Source organism: Alligator mississippiensis, chromosome 1 (assembly GCF_030867095.1).
Source record: "Alligator mississippiensis isolate rAllMis1 chromosome 1, rAllMis1, whole genome shotgun sequence".
Classification (NCBI taxonomy): domain Eukaryota; kingdom Metazoa; phylum Chordata; order Crocodylia; family Alligatoridae; genus Alligator; species Alligator mississippiensis.
Genome location: NC_081824.1, coordinates 290,276,334 through 290,300,139, shown reverse-complemented (window position 1 = coordinate 290,300,139; position 23,806 = coordinate 290,276,334). Strand labels below are relative to the sequence as shown.

The 23,806-nt window shown below is 44.1% G+C and overlaps 1 protein-coding gene and 1 long non-coding RNA gene across 12 annotated transcripts in view; one reads left to right on the top strand and one right to left on the bottom strand.

Moving 5' to 3' along the window:
* LOC109280385 (endogenous retroviral envelope protein HEMO-like) overlaps window positions 1–22,759 on the top strand; it is a 107,236-nt gene extending 84,477 nt beyond the window's left edge. For 4 of the 11 annotated variants that reach the window (XM_059720671.1, XM_059720670.1, XM_059720672.1 and 1 more), the window contains 2 exons: window positions 14,281–14,422; window positions 20,154–22,759. In XM_059720671.1, coding sequence (XP_059576654.1) covers window positions 21,230–22,246 — 1,017 coding nt within the window. In that variant the 5' untranslated portion in view covers window positions 14,281–14,422; window positions 20,154–21,229 and the 3' untranslated portion in view covers window positions 22,247–22,759. Of the gene's footprint in view, window positions 1–90; window positions 6,037–14,280; window positions 14,423–20,137 lie in introns of those variants that run through there. The other 7 variants (XM_059720676.1, XM_059720675.1, XM_059720674.1 and 4 more) reach the window with 5 other exon arrangements.
* Window positions 12,699–23,806, bottom strand: part of LOC132247724 (uncharacterized) — an 86,964-nt gene continuing 75,856 nt past the window's right edge. Inside the window, exon 3 of the long non-coding RNA XR_009459071.1 lies at window positions 12,699–13,823. This is a non-coding gene — a long non-coding RNA (uncharacterized LOC132247724). The remainder of the gene's footprint in view (window positions 13,824–23,806) is intronic.

Sequence of the window (23,806 nt, the reverse complement as noted above, 5' to 3'; positions counted from 1 at the left end):
GTGAGTATTGCTCTGAAGCACATCCTACCTACTTGCTCCTATTTTGTATGCACTATTTCCTGAAAATAAGGCAATTTTGCTATTTTGCAGGAACACTGAGTGTGCACTAAGTCACCAAGTCTCCTCGCAGGTTCTTGGTCTCAGGTACACCTATTAGCATGTATCAGCACTGTTTTAAGGCAGCTACATTCCTTTATTTTCTTGGGAGCCAGTGGGTAAATATTTCTGGGCAATGCCTACAGCATTTGTGGACATGTATTGGGTCCATCATACCAACATAATGCTTGTGTTGATATTAGAGGAGTCACACATGCCAAGCGATCTGGTGGAACCCTGGCGAGCATCCATAATACTTGAAATGCTTGAAATGACTCTGAATTGCTTTGAAGGGTGAGCAGACAGACAAACATGCCCTTTGAAGCACCCCAAAAATGTTGGGAGCACTCCCAAAATAACCCCAAAGAAAGCAATAATTTATTTGAAGTGCTCCATTTTGCAGCATTTCAGGTTACATGTGTATGTTCCACAGGCTAGTCAAGGACTCCTTCATTCCTCCAGCATCCCATAGCGCTCTGCTTGAGAGAGGGGGGTTGGAGAGAACAGAAAATCTGTCAATGAGCACTCTTGAATCCTCTGCAGGAGGGTGGAAGTGGAACACACAAGGGAATGCTCATTAACAGTTGGGTCCACTCCTCTTCTCTGATGGAGGGAGGAGCCCCAGGATCCAGCAAGCTCCTCCTACCTGGACAATATGCCCCTGCATGCAGCTGTAGTGATTTTCACATGCCCCAATGAAGGGACTGGTTGGGGGGATGCATGTCTGTTCATGGCTGAAGCACTCCATTTGTGAAGCATTTAAAGCACTTCAAATGTTATGTGCGTCTCTACCTGAAGCCACAGGCTCAAGGTCACACAAGGAGGCAATGGCAGGGTTGAGTCTTCCAGATTCCAGGTTAGCACTTAGCTACTGATCCTCCCCAGCCACCACCCCACTCCCCATTGCTGACATGCCTGTTGTGCTAACTAAAGTTTAGAAATGGAAGTCTCACAGATAGATTAAAATTGTATTTGTACAAGAAACATAAAATCATAAGGCTTTTATGCCAAAAGGTGATTTTTTTTCAGTGCACAGAGAAGATGAAAGGAAGGAACTAAATCTCATGAGGAATAAAACCTCCAGTCAAGACTTTCTCTTATCAGTGGATTATGGCATTTGTTAATAGTAACTCTATTCTTAACGCCAAGAAGAAATTGCTATTCTAAACCCCTGAAATTTTCATGGTCCCTCAGGGTTTTCTTATACTCTGCATTTGCGTTGCACAGGATCAGGTCCTTAGTGTAGGCTTTTTTGTAGGATATTCAATTGCTAGTTTCTAGCAGTGATTTAGTTTCATGAAAGAGCTGGATTAACATTGTGGCTAGGGACATGTATACAGTGTGATAAAAATAAGGAGTAATTTTGCCTCTCTGCGTGACCTCCAAACAGACCTGACTACTGAGAAACAGAAGGTTCATTTTAATATGTAACCTGTTACTGTTCTGTATCTATGAAGATAAATGAATATCAATTAGAATCAAATTACTTACAATTAGTTTGAAAATAAAATGACCTTTTTTTGGCTTTGACACTAAGCCTGTAGTCATCATTTTATTTAAAACAACCTGCTGCTCCCCCAAGTTTGCTGACATAAATTTACCTTAACTTTCTTGTCAAATGGTAACCAGTCAACATGAGGTCTTGAGTTCAATTTTCAAACATACCAAAATGATAAATAACACCCAATTGTTATTTTTCAAAGTGACCCTTTAAAAGATTTTCAGAGGGACAAGGGTATTAAGAAGACTAAATTTCATTGACAGACAATGGATTGAGTTATAGTCTCCTGCCTGTGGCTTTTGTCCCCCACTGCAGCCTCTGCCCCCCCTTTACCTTCTCCCCCTCTTTTCCTCCCACTGCTTACTGTCAGGCATGGCTCTTGCTCTGCCAGAACCAGAACCAAAGGGTAAGCAGTGCCAGGGGTTTCAGGCATGAGGCGGGGGCAGGCTTTGGGGCATGCAGTCATGGGTATGTCTGACAGCACAGGGCAAGGGACAGGGATCAGGCTGCTTGTGTGCCCCCCCGCCCCCGCCCGCTGTAGTAGTAGAGGAGACCCATTTAAAGGTGACTTTCCAATAATTAGATTCTATACACAGAAAATTATAACACATTTATACTTTTTTTAATGTATATATTGATTGGGGGTTGTACTTAAATTCAAAGTAATTTTGGATCCAGGTAAATGCAGTAGATTTTTAAATGGGTGCCACTCAATTCACAAAAATCATGGAGGGATGCCTTGAGTCTAAAAAAGCTGAGAACCACCGATCAATACTAAGAGTTTGGAACCGTTCAACCATATCTCTGTAGCTATGCTGGCTCTAAAACTCAAACGTAGCTCAACACTCCAATGCAGACGAGGACTAAATGAGAATAAATAAGCTGCCATCATCCCTATAATCATTTCCATTATTTCCAAACATTTCTATAAGCACTCATAGAGGCTGACTAGGCAGAATGGAAAATCTAGGCAGAATGGAAAAGCGAAAAACAAAATGAATCCTTCACTCCAGTAGCATAGAAACATACTGAACTACTGAGAAAGACTCAAAAAGACCCTTAGGTAGAATTTTATTTTACGATTAGCTGTTGTGACAGAGCAGTTTGATATGTTCCACCAACCTGACGGTAATTTGTCAGACAAGTTACAGACCTGTACTTCCCTTTTCATTTAGGATTAGATGCCCTATTTTCTTGACTACAATAAACTCCTGATTTGCAATTCTGAACTCAGCTAATTGCTTCAGAATCATTTTGAACTGGCCTACAGTTTGAGTGCCGGGCATGCACTAGCAGTGGTAATTTAATTTATGTGTCCATTTGTTACACAAGTAAAGATTCTTTCAGGCATTACTATTAGTGATTTTTTTTCGCCTCTAATACATATTTGAGCCCACATTCACAAGATATACTTTCATGAATAAAACATTAGTGAGCCAATTCTAATGTCTATTGGAACAAAGAAAACAAACATTGCCTTTGGGACATTGTATACAAAACAGAGATGCATTCAGCCTTGCACAAAAACTGCTTACACAACAAGCGAAAAGTGCTTCCTGAGAAAAGTACTTAATTTCACCGGTGCTCTTAAAAATACCTTTGGAAAGCACTGTCTTGATTATCGACACACTGAAATAAAGTCTCACCAGACTAGGCCAGGAATTTCTGGTAAACATCCAAATGAAAGTCCCTGCTGCCTCTGCTCATAACACTAAAAGGAAGAAATGTCAGCAATGATCAACAGCAGGATAATTTTTTTTTAATAAACTGAGATTTTCAAAGGGACACATGAGGCTTAGCTGCTCTACATCCTATTGAATTTCAGTGACAACTGGGTACCTAGCTTCCTTAATTTCCTTAGGAAATTCCAGACATAGTCACAGCTTCCAAACTGTCAAAACCATTTGGTACTTAGAGGCAGGTAATTATATGGACACAAATTTATGATCATGTATTCCTAATCTCTTTTACTGGAAGGTATGTCTCATCTTAAATGGGAATCTAGGTCAAGTTCAAGGCCCTTGCAGGTCTGCTAGCTGACACAGCTAACCTGCTTAAGGCATGAATCTTTGGCCCACAAAAAAGAGCCTTTGTATTTAGCCACCTTTGATTCTCCAGGCCAAATGATCAGGCATACATTTACTGCTTGGTCAACTGGGGAGCAGGTTTTGGCATGAATTGAGAACAAAGCTCAAACCCATGCCTTTGGAAGTGTTGTGAGCTGCCTTAGTAGTCCTACCACTGTCCCTCCCTCCCATCACAAACCCTGCCCCCCCACCATCACTATACTGGGTGCCCCTCCACTGCTGCACCCTTCCCCTTATCCCTGCACTAACTTACCCTCCCCACTTGCTCTGGACTCACTTTCGGCTCCCCATGCAGCACACAACACTTGGGGCAGAGGCAGGAAGCAGAAGCCAGAGGGGAAAACTGGAGAGTCCAGGTGTCTTGTGAGCTAAGATCAAGTGTAGTCACTGCACTGGTCTGACACCTGAGCCAAAATGCATTTAGAAATGGCACTGTGTAGTGGAGGGTGCACCACTGTCCAAATGCCAAATTGGACAGGACTCCCTACAAGAGCCTCATAGTTAGCTTTCCGCTGGCCAGCTTTCAGTAGGAGGGTCTCGGCTACACACTGACTTTATGGAAATGGGAGACTCCTCCCTAGCTTGCTTCTGTGGCTGTATGGCCGAGGGCAAGCGAAACTCAGGGGCATCTGAAACCCAAGCCTCCGGGCTTGGGCCTTCATGAAGGATGCCTGCCAAAGGATTTGGAAGTATTTGAAGCTCCAGGCTGAAAAGTCTGGGGTGGAAGATACTTGCTGGTAGCCGGGCCACATATGTATGGTTCTTTGAACTATTCAAAAGGATTTCGAACTGATCTGGCTAATCTGACCCGTAACACAAAAATTTTTCCAAAATATATATTTAAAAAAACTACTGCAGCCAGAACAATGTGGGGAGTGGTGGCCAGGCAGCAGCCCGGTGCTGCAGCTTGACTTACAGGCTGCAAGTAGCCCACAGGCTGGATATTACACAGCCATGGACTATTTCCAGCTATCCCTAATTACCTGCATGGCTATGGCTGCCTGATGATAAGCAGCAGCACTTTCATTGCCCAGCAGGCTACTCAATAGGAAAGGATTTCTGACTAGCCCTGGGCTTCTGACTCCTTGATCCTGCTCATTGGCGTCCCAGTTTCATCCTTGTTCCTGATTTCTGTCTGTTAGTTCTTGCAGGTGGCAGGAGCCTTCTGACCCTGTGTGTTCCAGATCTGTTGGCTCCCAACCCCACCTCCACCTTGCTCTTTATTGCAGTCTACCCCCCTGTCTTCTGACAACTGGTTCCTGGCTTGTGACTTTAGCTTGGAGATTGTCTATGTCCCAGTCTCTTACAGTTACAGCTGCCTGCTCGGGATCCCTGGTTAGTCACTCTGGTCTGGATCTCTGCTTCTTGTGGCTGTACCCAGGGTGACTGCCTATATCTTGGTCCCTTGCAAACATTGGCTTCCTAACCCTTCTAACCCCCAAGTCTTTCTCAACATGTCAGATATGCCTACCCCTCTGTGTTAACCACTTTGTAAAGATTTTAGGACCAGCTATACTCAAGCCAGAGGGCGTATGTTAGCCCAAACAGTGTTGCCAGATTTGAAAAATAGTTATATTTTACTGAGACTTCAGAATTATTGTATTTAATAACAGTGATTGTACATTACAAAAAAAAAGAAAGAAAATAGTAATGAAAATGGTTTTTGTCTTTAATGTATCATCAAATTTTGATCATATATTTGCTATTTTTAGTGTTGTAAATAATATATTGATGCTTACAGTCTCTTGTCACCTCTGAAGTTTGAGTGTCCAATGCTCCCAGTGCTACATTTATGTTGAGAAGCAGCCTTACATGTTACATGCATTGTGTCACAACCCAAGGGTGTGATTTTTTTTTTTGTGTGCGCGCTTCGGCACTGCTGAATTATTTTCCTGCTGTTTGTAGCTTTCTTTGCAGGGTGCATTTCTTCATTGCAGCACAGAAATGCACGTTGCAAGGAGTTCCCGCCATTTGTATTTAAATTTGTGCCCCACTATTGGTCAGTTCTAAATTATTCCTATGTGGCAGCTAGCGATTGGCTTGCTAGCCGTATAAGAGGCTTGAGTGGTTTCCACCCAAGTTGGAGAACTTTGAACACGCTGCAGAGTGCCTCTAAGGAGATTTGACTTGCGGCTAAGCTGATCGATAGACTGATCACCTATCGATTCTTTTCCCCGTCGCCGAACGATCCCTCGACGTACCCTTCCCTGCGCACAAAGTTCCATGGAGCCTCGAAAACTTCATGTGAGCGAATCAGAGTTCTTTCCGAGTCCTTAAACTAGGATTTAAGTGAAGTATTCCTGGAAACGTTCCAGCCTACACCACGACCATCTTCGGTGTAAGTAAACAATCTTAAACAACCATTAAGTGTCCGTGCCTAATTCTAGCGCGCTGCCTGCCTTCCCCGACCCGGCGTGTCCGGGCTGCTGGCCACAGCCCGCGGCGCAAAAAAAGGGCCTCGGATCGTTCCCGGCCTGCACACATTGAACTTAGTTTGTGTGCCTAAAGAATGAAATGGAGATAATTTAAGGTTGTTTGAAAGTCAAAATATATGACAAATGTGAACATTTTCTTTTAAACATGATTATGTCTTGTGCATTATAGTGACTGAATTTCCCATACAATTACAATGATTTTCATACATTTAGCAACACTGTTCTAAAACTTGTTGGGCTCAGATTTTCTGGACTGAGTTCCACTTTTGCTTACGCTGAAGCTTATCTATTTGACCTCTATGGATTATTTGGCCCAGTAGAGGTTTTAATCCAATATTCTTTGAAGTTAGTAGTAGTAGTTCATAAGGAAGACTCTTATAATAACTTCAGACAGCTTAAGATCAGGCATTATGTCCGTACCTGATATTGACAAAGGGCAGCCATTTAAGATCTACTTTTTTTAACAGAACTGCTTTGAGGCAATAAAATAGCCAATGTGTTAATGACTAGCTAAATTCCACACTGAAGTGCTTTAAGCAATGAGTCATTAACCCAACCACATATTTAACTTGGACAAGGGACCTATTGCATTTGTAATGGGCAAAACTAATTATGAAAGGGGGAAAAAGCCCCAAACACATACCAAGTAATAAGAAAACTTTCAAGGGTTTAAATAAGGACATTTTATGAAGTAAAAACAAAAGACAGCACAGATGATCCTGAAAGATCCTAAAGTGCTTCACTTAGAGCATCACACTGTAGTCAGTACCAAACATCTTGCACGTAATGGGAAACATGAAAGACAAGGAATTCTAGCCAAGGATAGTGGGGAAAACATTCCTAAACTTTAAAAAGTACCATGGGGCCTTTAACATCTATACAGAGAAGACAGAACTTCTGTCCCAGAAAGTCCCAGCCAGAATAAAGTATGTAAGACTGTATTAAGGAGGAACAGGAAAGTTTAGACAGGAGAATAGGACACTCAAGGTGACTCATCCAGCATCACTGATAGAGCAATGAATTGCTGCTGGTGGACCAAGATTATATTGATGCACTGAGCTGCGTCTTTCCCTTGTTTGTAGTTGCACAATAATAATTATTAAGGAGGCCAAATCTGCATTCAGATACATGTACAACTAATTTCTTCCAGTCAAGACAAATATTTCTGACCCCCAAAACAATGATAGTTTTCCTCTGAGGGCACAGTTAAGATCATATGTTTACACTGTGATAGAATCAGCATGTCAATTTGGCATTTTCCAGCTTTCATTGGAGTAGAATTTGTTTTTTTCTTTTCTTTTTTGGACTCCTTCCTCCCATTTTTATGCTGATTTGCTTTTGGGGAAATATATGCAGAGACCTAAACTAAGCATATTCTGGTCTGTTGCTATTTGCATTTTGGCATCTCACATACCAAAAGAGCATAAGGCCCAGAAAGACCTCGTTTGAAGGCAGCAAACTGGATTCCAACTCAAAGTAAATTTTTGCAGGTGATTGCTATCCTGGAAGGTTTTTTCCCCCATAGATTCATAGACATTGGGGCTGGAAGGGACCTCAGAAGATCATCGAGTCCAGGCCCCTGCCCAAGGGGCAGGAAGTCAGCTGGGGTCAAAGGATCCCAGCAAGATAAACGTCCAATTGACTCCTGAAGGAGTCCAGAGTAGGTGCTTGCACCACCTCTGGTGGCAGTCTGTTCCAGGCCATGGCAGCTTGGACAGTAAAGAAGTTTTTCCTTTTGTCCAGCCTGAAACGGTCTTGGAGAAGCTTGAGACTGTTTGACTTTGTCATCCCGTGGGGTACTGTGGTAAACAGGTGTTCCCCCAGATCCTGATGTACACTCCTTATATACTTATAGGCAGCCACCAGGTCCCCCCAGAGCCTGCACTTTTCCAGGTTGAAGAGTCCCATGGCTCTCAGCCTGTCACCATAAGACCTGTTTTCCTGCCCTCTGACCATGTGTGTGGCTCTCCTCTGGCCTTTCTCAAGCTTCTCCACATCCTTCCTGAATTGTGGAGCCCAGAATTGGATGCCGTACTCCTGCTGTGCCTTCACCAAGGCCTAGTACAGTGGGAGGATGACATCCTGGGATTTGCTAGAGAAACATCTATGGATGCAAGCCAGAGTTTTGCTCTATTTACCAGCTGCAACATCGCATTGGTGGCTCATATTCATCCTGTGGTCAATCATGACCCTCAAGTCCCTTTTGGCCATGGTGCTAGCAAGTGTAGCATTGCCGAGCCAATAAGCATGCTACAGGTTTTTCTTCCCAAGGTGGAGTACCTTGCATTTTTCTGTGTTGAAGGCCATCATGTTTTCATCTGCCCATTTTCCGAGCCTTTCAGGGTCGGCCTGGATCACCATCATGTCCTTGGGTGTGGACACTTTACCGCAAAATTTGGTGTCATCATCGAACTTGGCCAGTCCACCTCTGAAGGTTGAAGGAGTTTGGGACCAGATTTAAATTGGTCCCGCAGATGCCTAAGGGTGCAGACAAAAGTGACAATTTTTGCCCAATCTGGCCACAGAAAGCAGTTTATCTGTGACCAAATTGACCAAATACAAGTGCATAGCTGCAAACAGCTTAAAAAATGACCAATTGGGTGAACATCCGACCTCTCATTGTATGAGATATCAGATAAAGAGATTTCAAAATGTATTGTCTTTTGTAACTTGTGTCTGGGCGCTCCCAGCCTGTCGCTGTTTTTAGAATGGTAGGGGGTAAAGGGAGCAGAGGGAGTTCAGTTTGGGGTTTTTCAGCTCCCTCTGGAGGATGGCAGGGGCTCCAATCCATCCACCCCACCTTTCAGCACCAGCTCGGGAGCTCCAAGAACAAGCTCCCTCCACCACTTTTCCCCTGTCCCATTCTGAAAACAGCAGGCACTGGCTGAGAGCCCTGGTTATTGCTATGGGAACCTGGCTGCAAGCTTCCAGACCACAGCTAGATTCCCCTCCCCTCTGGAACCAACAGTGAACTTTTGTTTGGTTTGGGGTAATATTATAACTCATAAGGCTTTGCAAAATTGTTCTGAGTTGCACCCTTAGTGGCGAAGAGTGAGTACCTAGACTTCTAACTTTGACTTCAATTCCACTAGATGCTGGAATGTAGTGGAGACCCATAAACTCTAAGGGCATCTATATATGTGCCTGATGCCTGCTTCAACACATGCATCGGCACAGACTCAATTACTCATTTGCTGGAGCATGCTAAGTAGCATGCTCCAGCAGCTTCAGCATCACATGTATTCAGCATTCCTATGCTTCAAAATGGTGGTGGAGATGCTTTATTTGAAGCTTATTGAACATGCTTTAGTTAAAGCACCCCTGTTGCCATTTTGAAGCTCGGGAAGCTGAATACATGAGACGCTGCAGGCGCTTTAATTAGAGTGGCTCCCAAGAGCCACACTAATTAAAGTGCCCCTCACCCCAGAGCACATGTAAAGATGTCCTAATTCACCAGAGGGGCTCAATCTCAATCCTGCCTAATGAACACCAGTAGCATTGAGTTCAGTACAAAGTGCCCATGGTTACCTGAGTAAAAGGGATGCCCATTGTCTGTATCTTAGCCTACTGGTTTAAGTATCTACCTGGAATGGGAGACTCACAATAGGCTGTCAGCCTGAGGAGATTCAAACACATCTCTTACCTCTCAGGAGAATGCCCTATCTACCAGGTTATAGAATAGGCTTCACATATCCTAGTGAAGACAAGAAACTGGTTCATGGGCCAGAACACAAACAAAGAAGAGAGACCATGGCTCTACAGCCTAGCAATGAGGGCACTCCTTTAGGAGAGGGGAGCCTAGGTTCTGTCCTCACTGCCTAGTTTATCTCGGCTTTTTATATAATGGAAGCCTAATGTAAACTGTAGCAAGAGTCCCCTCCTAGCTGGCCCTCCGTTTTTACTTATATGCACTTTGTGCAAGTTCAACTAAGCCATGCAAACTCCTCCAATCTGGTATACAAGTGGCAGCTTGGTTCACAAAGAAGTGCATGTGTACTTAAGCATGTGTCTGTTTAAAAACTTGAGTTTGATTAGGAACATGGAAATTGCCATAGAGGCATCAGTCCATCTAGTCTAGTATCTTGTCTGGGACAACGACCCACGCTGGCTCCTTCTAAGGAACACATGATGTGACTTGGTGTAAAGTGACGCAATGCAATACAATGGGATGTGTAAAGAGTGATTATTGACTTGCCTGCCGAGAGAGCATGGTGCAACTCAAAACTACATCTTCAGCTTCTACAGCTCAAGTGAGCTACAGCTGCTAGCCTGGAAGGAGCAGTATGAGAGTTAGTTCCAGGGGCTCATGGGCACAAGGAGGTAGTGTACACCCTAATACATCATTTACCAATGCACCTTCCTGCTGCACAGCCAGTCAACAGGCCCAGACTCTTCCTTTCTCTTTTATGGGGTTTTTCAGTGTAGTAAGGATGGAGCACCCCCACATTCTTCTGAGGGCAAAAACTGCAATACTGCCAGGATATGGAATAAGGCGACAGCTCCTTGTGCCCTCTCCTTCACTGCACTTCACATGTTACAGTTATTATACAATTTACTGGTTAATTGTGCAATGAACTGAGACCAGTTATACATGCAAAGTACCTATCATACCATAAAAAGTCCCGACCAGCTATAAAGTTAGACCTTGAAAATGTGTACTAACCTTACAGCTGGTTGGTATTCAGATTTAATATGCACGCATAGCAGAGTCTGCCCCTGTGGCTGGGAGCCCCATCAGCTGACCAGACTCCCAGCTGCAGGGATGCACCAGACGCAGCCAGGGCTGGGAGTCCCACAGCTAAGGGGAGTCCTGAACTGAGGGGCACTGCTGTGACCAGGGTTGCGTGGGTCACCCCCCGTGGCTCAGAGACCACAGCAGCTGTGATCTCCCAGCTGCAGGGGTACACCATGCACCCCCAGGATTGAAAGATTCCAGTGGAGCTGCTGCAGTCTCCCTAGGAGATTCACATGTGGCATGGCAGGATTATGTGTATCGCATATTAGATCCCCTAGTAGCTTTACCCGTATGTGGGGGTAGAGGGGGATGACCCTAAGTAACTTGTCCAAAATCACAGGGTGCTGATTACAGAGACAAGGAAACAGCAGATATGACTCTTCATTCCCTGCTCTAATCATTAGACCATGACAGTTCCTACAGAAAGAACTTCACTGTCCAGTGCTCTCTATAAGGCACATTTCAGAAAACTACATGCACCAGAAAGGTAAAATACCCCCAAATCTTATTTTCTTTTTAAAAAAGCTGGCTGCATGTGAACACTGCCCAGTGATAAGGCAACTGGGGCCATTTTCCTTATTAGGGTACACCATCAAACTTTAACCTGCCTTATAATTTAGCCACCTTGGAACAGGATTATTGCTTGTGCAACATGACCATTAACACTTAATTTTTATCTGGATTAGTAGCCTTTATCAAAATTTTCCCATTGGTTAACTGTGTCATCCGAAGTATTTCCATAATTAATCTGCAATAAAATGAAGCACAGCGGGACACTGGCCTCTACAAGAGCAAATTTATCATCTCTTAAATGAGCTTTTCAGCATGTTTTTGCATACTTATTTGGAAATGGAGCTTTTTAGTAAGTAAGAACATTTGGAACATGACACTGAGCAGAGCTGTATTTATGAACAAGTCATACATCACTGAAGTCAGGTTTCTGTTTTATATGTACATGGATACAGTACTCCAGCTGCAGCTTCACCAAGGCTGAGTACAGTGGATCCCAATGGAGAATACTAAAGGAAAAGAGAAATCCAGCCAGACATACAAATGCAATCCACTCCATAAAGGAAGATGGGATTAGTTTAATAAGCATCTTTGTATGTGTGATAAAAGGCTGTCTGAGAGATTACTTTGAAAACTATGAAACATTCTGAAGTTAGCAACTGAAGGAGGCCCTGGTATTCCTCAAATAGTTAACTGATCTAGTCTACCAGATGTAGTAATAGCAACGTTGAGAAAAACCTTATAATTCCTGCCTTAGAGGCCAAACTTATTTGTTCCTCCACGTTTGAACTTGCTGGAGATGTAGCAGATAGTTTTCTACCCAAACCACCTTTCAGGAACTCTCAGGCTTGGGACAGACATTAAAAAGCCTGAGACTGAACTGATTCAGTCTTTGCAGGTTAGTCTAACCTGGCTAGGCTAAACCAGTTTTGTAACCATACAGACATCCCAGAAATGCAGGCACATGCCTGCAGTGGCTCAGACTAGAAGCTGGGGGTGGGGGTGCTAGAGCAGCTTTCCTTTCTCTTGTACAGTGCTGAGCTGAGGGTGCATGGCCAGGCCCCAGCAGGATGCTCTGATTAGGGAGGGGTTCACCCCAGCCCAGCAGGGAATGTTTATCTTCCCTGACTCAGTGTTTATCACTCCTTTAAGAAAACAGAGGGACATTGCCAGCTATCAGTTGATTCTGCCTTTGTCCCCTGTGCCACAGCTCGGAGGTAGCCAGCATGTGGTCTGCTGGCTAATGCTGATATGTCTGTGAGGGATGGGGAATGCCTGCTTAGCAGAGAGTGGGGGTGGGGGAGGGAGGGGAACAGAAGCCAGGCGGGCGCCTACAGTCTGTGCCAAGATGCAGCCAGGGAGCCAAAGGGAGGAGCCAGCCCTGCTGTGGAGCAGAGAGCCCTGCCCAGGCAGAGCATGCTGGGATGCTGGGGGAGTCTGATATAATTTAAGCCAGCAAGTGTTCTGGGAAAGACATTGCATAAACAGGTTTGAGCCAAATCAGTTGAGTCTGATACTACATTCAACCAGATTTATCTTAAACTGGTTTCAGCCATTTTCATACCAGTGTATGTGCACTGAACATACGTTCGGTTACAGGTTTAAATCAGTTTTGATCACTTGAACTGGTTTATGTGTAATGTGTGTCCCTAGCCTTAAAGGCTGCTTTATGTATAGAAGAATAGATTCAAAGGGAAAATCCTTACTTCCAATCAACAAAATGGTCAAACTGGCACTGACTTCCATAGGGCCTGGATTTCAGCCTGAGTCTCTGAATAAAAATGAGGTGTTGTGCAGTATGGTGAAAGGTAGGTCTTTGCCTAGGAGACATTTTCAGAGAAATACCATTTTCTGTTCTTAGTCTCCATGTCTATCATGGCAGTTAAAATTACCTTCCCTCATCTAAGGTCAGATACAAGACCCCTGCAGTCCTTCCTCCGACACTTTGGACCAGGCACCTATTACTTTGAGTGTGTTACCCCACAGACACAGGCAAATTTCATTGTTTGGGGGGAATGGGGATATAGTTAAAAAAAACCAACATAGCATCTGCTGAAAGTTACCATTACACTAACGAACAGAACAAGAAAGGTCTGATGTGGCAGGGCTACCACAGACTTAGAAGCCTCGGCTGCCCAGAAGCCTATCAAAAACCCATCAGGTTCTACTTGGACCCTATGTACAATTGAACATGTGCGTCAAACCCAAGCCATGTTCATGAAATTGTCATTTTCTGATGACACTGTTCAGTTAGAAAAGTTCCAATCATCAAGTAGAATCAGTATTTTACTTTATTTTATCTTACTTTACTTTATTTTGAAGAGCAATCCTGTGCTCCCTTTTTGGGCTGTTTTCTTATTCTTTCACAGTCTTCTGTGCACAAGGACTTCTGACTCCCCCCTCTAAGGAGACACCTCCTGGGTTGCTCCATCCAGTTGCCACTCTTCAGGGGATGATGGCTGTGGAATCAGAAAAAATATATGCCTTAAACTTTGATTATTTTAGTTATAAGATGACATAACCACTTTGTGTAGAATTGCTGGCTCTGTACAGTAGAACAGATAAGGGCAAGTGTTTGTTCTTTGTAACTCTTCTGCAACTGCTTCACTCACCGCAGCCTTGAAGGTAGCAAAAAAGTATATACAAAGTAGATTTCCAGGTGAAAGAAGGAGGTTTGTAAACTAACCTCGCCTCCCCCATAAGTTCCCATCCTGATTACAACAAAGAAATAATGAAGTAATATTATAGTCGCTTTTCATGCTAATTTCACTATATGATCACGTGAGTTGTAAGCGACTGTTAAAAAGTATATAAGCCTCCTGATTTTGCTCTTGGGGGGGGACCCCTTCCAAGTGCTTGGGAAATCCATGTCACTTTGGAACTCCCCCTACAGTTGTAGTTTCTTTTGAATAAAAGCTTCTGCTGACCTGACCCAAAAGTACTCTGTGTGTGTTTCCACGACAATTCCTGGTGCCGTGACTCGGATCCAGAACACAGGATGAGGAAGGAGGACCGCAGGCTGCCCCCCCCCCGAACCCTGAGGCGCCAAACTTGAGAGGTAAGAGACCTAATTCAAAATCTCTATTGGGGTTTCAGAGGAGGACTGCCTGTAGGCTCCCAACTTGGCCGTGGTAACTGGATCTGAACCTTGTTAAAACAGGTCAGTCTGAACCTTACTGCCGGCTAAAGGATCCCATTTTGTGTCTGGTAACGTATGTTTTAGGGAGAAACTGTTTGAAGCACCTTCATCCAACAGCACATCGGGCTTGTAGTTAATTAACTAAGGCGGTGTGGGGTAGGAGGTCTGGCTGACTGAATAAATGTGCATGTGTGTGTATTTAGAAATATGAGCCACTGATCAGGACTGAGACTACGGTTGGGCTCAGCAGCCCCAATTCTGCGTGACAGGGCAGTTTTGAAAGCAAGGGGGCCCAAATGGAACCTCGTGACTCAGTGGACAGGGCTTATTGAATGAATGTGTGTGTGTATTTAGAAATATGAGCCACTGACCAGGACTGAGACTACGGTTGGGTTCAGCCGCCCCAATTCTGCCTGACAGGGCAGTTTTGAAATCAAGGGGACCCAACTGGAACCTCGTGACCCAGTGGACAGGGCGTCTGAGTGATTTTGTCTTTTCCAAACCCCTTGTCCCAGTAGCTTCTGCCGAAAGCAGGAGTGAAAGGATCCCTCTAGTGTTTCCCTCCACATTTCCATTTTATAAGCCGGTGTCGGGTCAGAAGCCTTTTGTCTGGGCAGTGAAAAACTGCGGGGCAAGGCACTGAGCGGCCCGGACATCCTAAATAAGCCTCTCCTAAGTCTCCCTGTGTGACTGAAAATGGGAACAAGTCAGTCTAAACAGGTTCCTGTCCCCCCTAAGGGGACTCCGGCGTACTTTATGTACACACACTATTCTCCCGAGACTTGCAAGTACCTGGATAAGTGGAACTGGTATACTAGGGATGATCCTGTGAAACATTTTCCACAGGAAGGAACATTTGATCAGGATAAAATAGTGCACTTGAGAGGGGCGTTAGAGTCCCGTGGATCCAAAACACCACAAAACCAATGGGACGCGTTCTTTTATTGGTATGATGAAATGTCCGAAAGGCGGACAGAATCTCAAACTAGGAGCCTAAAAGACTCTCAAGAAAAATTAAAACAGCAGTTAAAAGCTGTTCGGGAGAAATTGGCTGCTCCCCCAAATTACACGCTGGCCACTGCTCCGATGTATCCAGCATTGCCTGGGGCACCCCCACCACCGGAGCCAGCAGAGGATATCCTTAACCTTTGTTCGAACCCTGCTCTCCTGGGACTCCCACATCAGCAACAACCGGTTCAACATCAGGCTGCAGCCCAGGCTAGTGACCCATTAGCTGAAGCTCCTTCAGTAAATCCATCCACGGAGCTTAATAGTCCGGACTCATCCACCATATCTGCCACTCAATCATCACCAGTGTGGCAATTTACTCCTGGGTCACAACCCACCACAGGTGTATTTAGAAGAATGGGAATAGGCATGGAAAGATCTCCCATCAATCTGAGATCCCAAATTGCACAAGTTTACCCCCTAAGACAAATGCCAGGCATTGGCACCGATGGACAAAATATAGTAACTGTGCATGCACCCTGGACTCCAGGTGATCTCTACAATTTAACTCAAAAGTTCCCAAAAATCAGGGAAGACCCAGAAAAATTTCAGGAAGAATTGCAGACTGTTATAAATTGTTATAATCTAACATGGGCTGACATTAATCAGCTCATGCGATCCATTTTGCCCAAGGAAACTATGCTACGTCTGTATGCTGCCTGTACTTGGTCAGATCAAAACCCAGGGATTGGCCAAGACTTTATTGACAAGAAAAATGCTTTGGTTCAGGCAGTTCTCACAATTTGTCCAAAAAAGGCAGACTGGACCAAAATAAATACCTGTAAACAAAACAAAAATGAACACCCCAGTGACTATTTAGAACGCCTCAAACAGGCATTTAAACGATACTCAGGAATGGATAACCCAGTCGGAAATGCTAAACAAGCAATAGTGGCAGCATTCGTCCAGGAACTTAACCCTAAAATTGCTGAGAAAATTCAAACAGTAATTATTGGCTGGAAAACTAAAGATTTGACCGAAGTCCTTGCTGCGGCTAACCATTTTCATAACAAATTGGAACGGTCTAAAGACAGTGCCGAGTTTAAGTTAATGGCCTTACAGATTTCTCAGTTGCAGGGTCCAGGTAGGGGAAGGGGACGAGAACGGGGAAGGGGAGGCCTGGGTAGATTCAGGGAAAGAGATAGATCCTTGAGCCCACAAAACCCAGGCTATGGGAACCAATGTCATTATTGCAAGCAAGAAGGACATTGGAAATCAGAATGCCCCAACCGCCCCGGCCAAGGACCCAGACCCCAGCCCCCACCTCTACTTCCTGTCAATTTTCCCAGTGTTAAATAGGACAGCCTGAGGGACAGTGACATCATTGCTCCTTTGCTTGCTACTGACCAATCTGGTCCGTTTGTTAAATGCTTTATTTCTGGTAAACCTGTCTCCTGTCTTGTCGACACCGGAGCGTCCCGCTCCACGCTAAAGGCTGCTGAGTTTCCTTTTCTACCTTATTCTCCTGAAACTGTAAATGCTGTCGGTATAGGCGGACAACCTATCCCACATCCCATCTCTAAACCTGTCTCCATCTCTATTGGCCCTTTGTCTAAAAATCATGCCTTTCTTCTTAGCCCCTGTGCACCTGTCAACCTTCTTGGTAAGGATTTGCTGTATAAACTGGGATGCATGATTTATTGTAGCCCAGATGGTGTTTACCTTGAGGTACCGGAACAGAGGGAAACCGAGCTTGTGGCTTTGCTAACCCAGGAGTACTCTGATCCTAACACTTCCTACTTGCAAGAAGAACTGTTGGCACGAGTACCTCCACAGCTGTGGTCCACCCATGCGAATGAAGTGAGGCACATGCTGAGTGCTGAACCAGTGCGTATCATCCTGAACCCTGCCAAGCCACTTCCTCGTGTCCCACAGTACCCCATCTCAAAGGAAGCTGAGGAAGGGATCAAGCCTGTCGTTTCCTCACTCCTTGAGCAAGGGATTATTGTCCCAATACACTCCCCTTGCAACACACCTATCCTACCTGTCAAAAAACCTGGTAAAGATACGTATCGCTTTGTGCAAGATCTTCGAGCTATAAATGCCGCTGTTTTACCCGCTTTCCCCGTGGTCCCTAACCCTGCCACTATTCTTTCCTGTATCCCTTCAGATGCTATATATTTCACAGTAGTGGATCTTTGTTCTGCTTTTTTCTCTATCCCCGTTCATAAGGATAGCCAGTATCTGTTTGCATTTACTTATCAGGGATTTTAATATACCTGGACAAGACTCCCTCAGGGATATACAGAGTCCCCAACCCTGTTTTCCCAGATCCTAAAAAAAGATTTGGATCCTATCACGTTCAAGGGGGGGTCCACCCTTGTTCAATACGTTGATGATCTATTGTTAGCCTCACCCACTTTGGAGGCCTGTAAGCAAGATACTTTGACACTCCTCACAGCTTTAGCTCAGAAAGGCCACAAGGCCTCAAAATCTAAATTGCAGCTCTGCAAGTCTAAGGTACATTATTTAGGACATGATATCTCAGCAGGAGAACGACACCTTTCCCCTAGTAGAGTTAAAGCTATCCTCAACATTCCCAAACCTATGACTAGAAAATAGATGAGGGGATTCTTAGGTACAACGGGTTATTATAGACAGTGGATCCTGGGTTATGCTGCTTTTGCAAAACCCTTGCAAGCATTCACTCATGATACCACCCCGGAACCCCTCCCTTGGACTCCTGAAGCCGAACAAGCATTTGTGGCCCTTAAGCAAGCCCTCACTCTTGCTCCCGCTCTTGGACTTCCTAATTATAAAAAACCCTTTACCTTGTTTTGTCATGAACGGGAAGGAATTGCTTTAGGAGTACTCACTCAGTTGCATGGTGAAAAGTATCGCCCAATTGCATATTACAGCTCTGCCCTTGATCCCGTAGCTGCAGGACTTCCTCCTTGCCTCCGTTCAGTTGCAGCTGCTGCCTTGCTGGTTGAAAAGGCAGATTCTCTAGTTTTGGGACACTCTTTAACCGTTGCAGTTCCACATGCTGTGATGGCCCTTCTGCTCAAGGGCAAAACTCAGCACATTTCCAATTCCCATCTTACTAAATATGAGAAACTTCTACTGTCAGCTGCAAATGTAACCTTAAATTGCTGTTCAATTCTGAATCCTGCGTCACTTCTGCCTATTGCCTTTGATGGTGAGCCTCATGATTGCCTGTCTATCACAACTCAATTGTTAACCCCTCGAACTGACCTCAAGGACATTCCTATCCCAAACTTTGACCTTGTTTTGTTTGTTGATGGTTCCTGTCTTAAAAATGATGCAGACAAATTAGTTGCGGGATATGCAGTATGCACTCAGTATGCTGTTTTGGAAGCCTATTCTTTACCCCAAGCTCGTTCTGCTCAAGTTGCTGAACTCATTGCTTTAACACGTGCTTGCATTCTTACAAAAAAATCAAACCACAACCATTTATACTGACTCTAAGTATGCTTTTGGTGTTGTTCATGATTTTGGACAAATCTGAAAACAAAGAGGGTTCCTCACTTCATCAGGGACCCAAATCAGTCATGGTTGTTATGTAAAAGCACTCTTAGAAGCTGTTCAATTGTCTCTTGCTATTGCTATTGTTAAATGTAAAGCTCATGAGAAACCCTTTGATGATGTCACACGAGAAAATGATCTGGCAGACCGTTCTGCCAGAAATGCGGCCCTTTCTGGCCCACAGGCTCCTAACTCTGTTTTTGTTTGTTTTTCAGCAGACCAGACTCCTTTGGCTAGCCTTTCAAGTCTGGCCCTTCTTCAAAATCAGGCCCCAAAAAAGGAAATAAATGACTGGCTGCGTGCAGGATGTTCACTGCACCCCGACTCTCTCTGGCGCTCCCCGGATGGCCGCCTGGTGGCGCCTAGAGAGCTTTTGCCACATCTTGCTCGTTTAACCCACTCTGTGGCCCATACGAGCAAAGGAGGAATGATTGCTACAGTACAAAAAAACTGGTTTGCCCCAAATTTTCCTTCCATGACACAACAGTACTGTAGCTCCTGTCCCATCTGCTTAGCTCACGACATTGGGCAACGGGTAAAAACGACACCTGCAGCCCATCCCCCTCCATGGGGACCATTTATATATCTGCAAATTGATTTTGTGCAGCTACCTAAGTGCTGTTCTTATGAATACATTCTTGTTATTATTGATGTGTTCTCTGGATGGGTAAAAGCCTACCCATGCATACATGCTGATTCCATCACTATAGCAAAAAAATTGCTCAAAGAATTCATCCCTAGATTTGGATTGCCCCTCACAATAGATAGTGACCGTGGCACCCATTTCACAGGACAGATAGTAAAAAACATCTGCCAAGCACTCAACATACAGCAACACCTACACTGTAGTTATCATCCACAATCAAGTGGTGCTATAAAACGTAAAAACTCTGATTTAAAAACGTGCATTTCGAAGATTTGTGCTGAAACAGGCCTCAAATGGCCTGATGCACTGCCCATTGCTCTTATGCACATTAAAAACACTGTTAACAGAAAACATGGCCTAACCCCTTATAAAATACTCATGGCACGACCCATGAGGATGCCAGCTACACCACCTGTTGCCCCTCACCAAACAGACCTACAATTAACTGATGAAACTGTACTAAATTATTGCAAGACATTAATGAAGTATGCCAGGTCTGTTCATTCACAGGTCCAAGAAGCCTTACCTCAACCACCGGATGTTCCCTGTCACAACCTTGAACCAGGGGATTGGATCTACGTAAAGGTCTATCAACGGAAAAACGCACTTCAACCCAGATGGAAAGGACCTTTCCAGGTACTTCTAACCACTAATTCTGCTGTTCGTTGCCAAGGTCACCAAACGTGCACTCACGCCTCGCACTGCAAGAAGGTATCACCTCCATTGGACCCCGAAGCAGCTGTATTCCAAGCAAGGTTGGGATCTTTCCCTGAGGCCAAGGACAAAGACCCTCAGGACCTCACTCAGGCAAGTGAGGAGCATCAGGGTGCAAGTGCTAGTAACCTCTCCCCTGCACCCAACACCTCAGCCCAGCCGGATTCATCAGCTGAAGAACGAAGATATCATCTTCGGCCTCGAAGAAAGTGAATGCTCCCATTCGGAAGATCACCACCTCGATCAAGACCAAGAGCCGACATTATCAGTCCTTTAGATAACTTGAGCCCAGAGGACGAAGAAAGACTTTGGCTGCCATCCTGGGTTTGGCTGGTAGTGATCTTTTTCTTACTGGTGCTGGTTATGTTTGTTGTTAAGATTCTTTGTCCCTCCTGTATCTAAAAATGGCACTGATATCCTTATATATCACACTTGGGTATCTCAGTATCACCCAAGGGGGGTGGGAGAAAAATTTATATTTACAGATCTCCCATACGGTGGCTCAAGCTGGAAATAAAAGTGACTGCTGGATATGCTCTCACAGCCCAGCACACCTACACCAAGGAATCCCAATGATCAGAGTACCAATATCCCTCCAGCAATGAAAAACAATAAACGGCGGCTTCGTTAGACTCTACTCGTTAGCTGCCCATCGGTCCGCTCCTAAAAAATAGAGGGCCGCCCCTGCTAACTGGATAATCTCCCCAAGAGTAGAGGCGCCTTTCTGTTACAGATCCAACAACACCGGAGCTTATAATAAAGCCACACCTGTAGGACACTACCCTCATTGCCTAACTACTCTAGATTATAGCCCTAGTAGCACCAGTAGAATCCTGTTGGATAACGTACCCTCTCTCAATTGTACAGGATTCATGGTCTACAACTTTTCTAAAGAACCTCATGTTGCTCTCATTGCAAACAGATCGAAATTTTACATTGACTCCAATTTTACTTCTTATAATATATCTCGGTCCAACAGGATAGCAGCTGAACGTGGTCCGTCCTATACGATACATATCAATCAAAAGTGCCGGACAGGGCACAACAACTGTCGAGATTTGAGTACCCTTTCTGCCCCAGGCCTTTACTGGCTCTGCGAAAACAGGACTCATAAAATCTTGCCCTGGAATTGGGTGGGGGCATGCACTCTTGGACGTGTTATCCCTGGTTTCAAAATGCATAGTGCAATATATCTGGAACAAATAAAAAATTTCAACCATCACATGAAAAGGGCGGTTAACCCCTTAGCTACCAGAAACACAGGGTTCCATCGATTTGTGAGAACCTTCATACCGTGGCTTGGAATAAGAGAATTAGAACTAGCCATAATTAACATTTCAGCCACAATAAAAGCTATGGGAAATGCCACTGCGGATACAATTCAGGCTCTACAAAAAGAGATCTCCCAGATCTCACAAGTAACTATACAACACCGCATAGCCCTAGATTACCTATTGGTATCCCAGGGAGGAGTATGTGCCTTAATAAACTCCACCTGTTGTGTCTATGTCAATCAGGACATGCGAATCAAAACTGACATTCGCAAAATCCGAAATCAGTTAAGGGTCTTACATCAAGTGGCCTCAGAAAATACTGACAGGGGTCTAAAAGAAATGTGGTCTTGGCTAACCTCCTGGCTCCCAGATTTTGGGGCCCTTGGCAAAAAAATCCTGTATGGAATATTGTTTGTCTTGATAGTTCTGATAATGTTCTATGTCTTAGTGCAACTGATCCTCTGCTGTGTAAAAGCCAGCAAGAAAAGCTTTAGTAAGGCAAAAAAACCCACAGCAGAGTCTAGAATAATGGTGTTACAAAAGTGTGAGCAGATTAAAAAAAAACATATAAGGCTGCATGATGAAATAGAGGGGCTCATGAAAATAAAAATTTAAGGCTAAAGTGAGACTAAATAGTCTCAAAGGGGGGGGGGGGGCTGTGGAATCAGAAAAAATATATGCCTTAAACTTTGATTATTTTAGTTATAAGATGACATAACCACTTTGTGTAGAATTGCTGGCTCTGTACAGTAGAACAGATAAGGGCAAGTGTTTGTTCTTTATAACTCTTCTGCAACTGCTTCGCTCACCGTGGCCTTGAAGATAGCAAAAAAATATATACAAAGTAGATTTCCAGGTGCAAGAAGGAGGTTTGTAAACTAACCTCGCCTCCCCCCTAAGTTCCCATCCTGATTACAACAAAGAAATAATGAAATAATATTATAGCCGCTTTTCATGCTAATTTCACTATATGATCACGTGAGTTATAAGCGACTGTTAAAAAGTATATAAGCCTCCTGATTTTGCTCTTGGGGGGGGACCCCTTCCAAGTGCTTGGGAAATCCATGTCACTTTGGAACTCCCCCTACAGCTGTAGTTTCTTTTAAATAAAAGCTTCTGCTGTCCTGACCCAAAAGTACTCTGTGTGTGTTTCCACGACATATCTGGAGTCTCTTGACTGGTTCCTTCATTTTTCTTCCCCATAGTCACTCCAGTATGATTTCTTTGTGCTCTTTCCATGGTGTGATGAGAACATTGGGGAGCCCATGATTCTTTGACCTTCTTTTGCAGCCTTTGACTCCAGTCCCTATTCTGCCTTGGTGACCATCGGGCTTCTAGGTGCCATGTTATTGTCAGAGCTTCGAGGTCCGAGGGGAACTCAGAGGGGTTACAGAGTCAAGACATAAAAACAACTGTTGTGCGGTATCATCATCAGATCAGGTGTAGGCTGTTTCTCTCCTTTTAGAGACATTCGAGAGCAAGTTATGGTGAGTGGTTTGTCTGCAGTTAACCAAAAGTACATCTAAATATTTTAGTTTGGCAGAATGATATGTGTAGTTTTAAATTATGCACTTATGTAATTCTTACTGAGTAATAAGTGAGGCTAAGCACAAACCCCAAGGTGCTTAAGGCATAGGTGATTAAAAGGAGGAAATTATGTTCCAAAACAAATTGATCAACTTCCCTTGGTTGTAGCAATGTCTCTGACATGGCCTGCAACAGGAACAAAATATCATTTGCCTGATTGTATGAACCACTTCATCAATCGTAAGATGTCTTTCCTTTTTCCAAATTTTGGAAAGCAAGGTGCTTTTTTCCCCTGCTCGCTCTGCTTGATCACTTTTAATGGCTTCCTTATTCAAAAGTTAATAACAGAACATTTTGTTTCTATTGGTCGGTAGCTTTTAAGCAGAAACTACTTCTGACTTCAAGTCACAACAGTGAAGCTGATATGTTTCAAAAGACTTCAAAGAACGCTGGTTGTATGATAACTTTAAGAAAGAAACAGGAAGATTGTATTGAAAATACTAAGTTGTATACAATAGCTGGCCAGACAATCATTTATACTAAAAGAACATCATTCTGAACTGGTTGAAAACATGTCTTTAATTGTAGAAGTTGATTGCAAGTTTATTTGATTAGTTTGTTTGCAGGTAGAACACCAGCCTAATATTT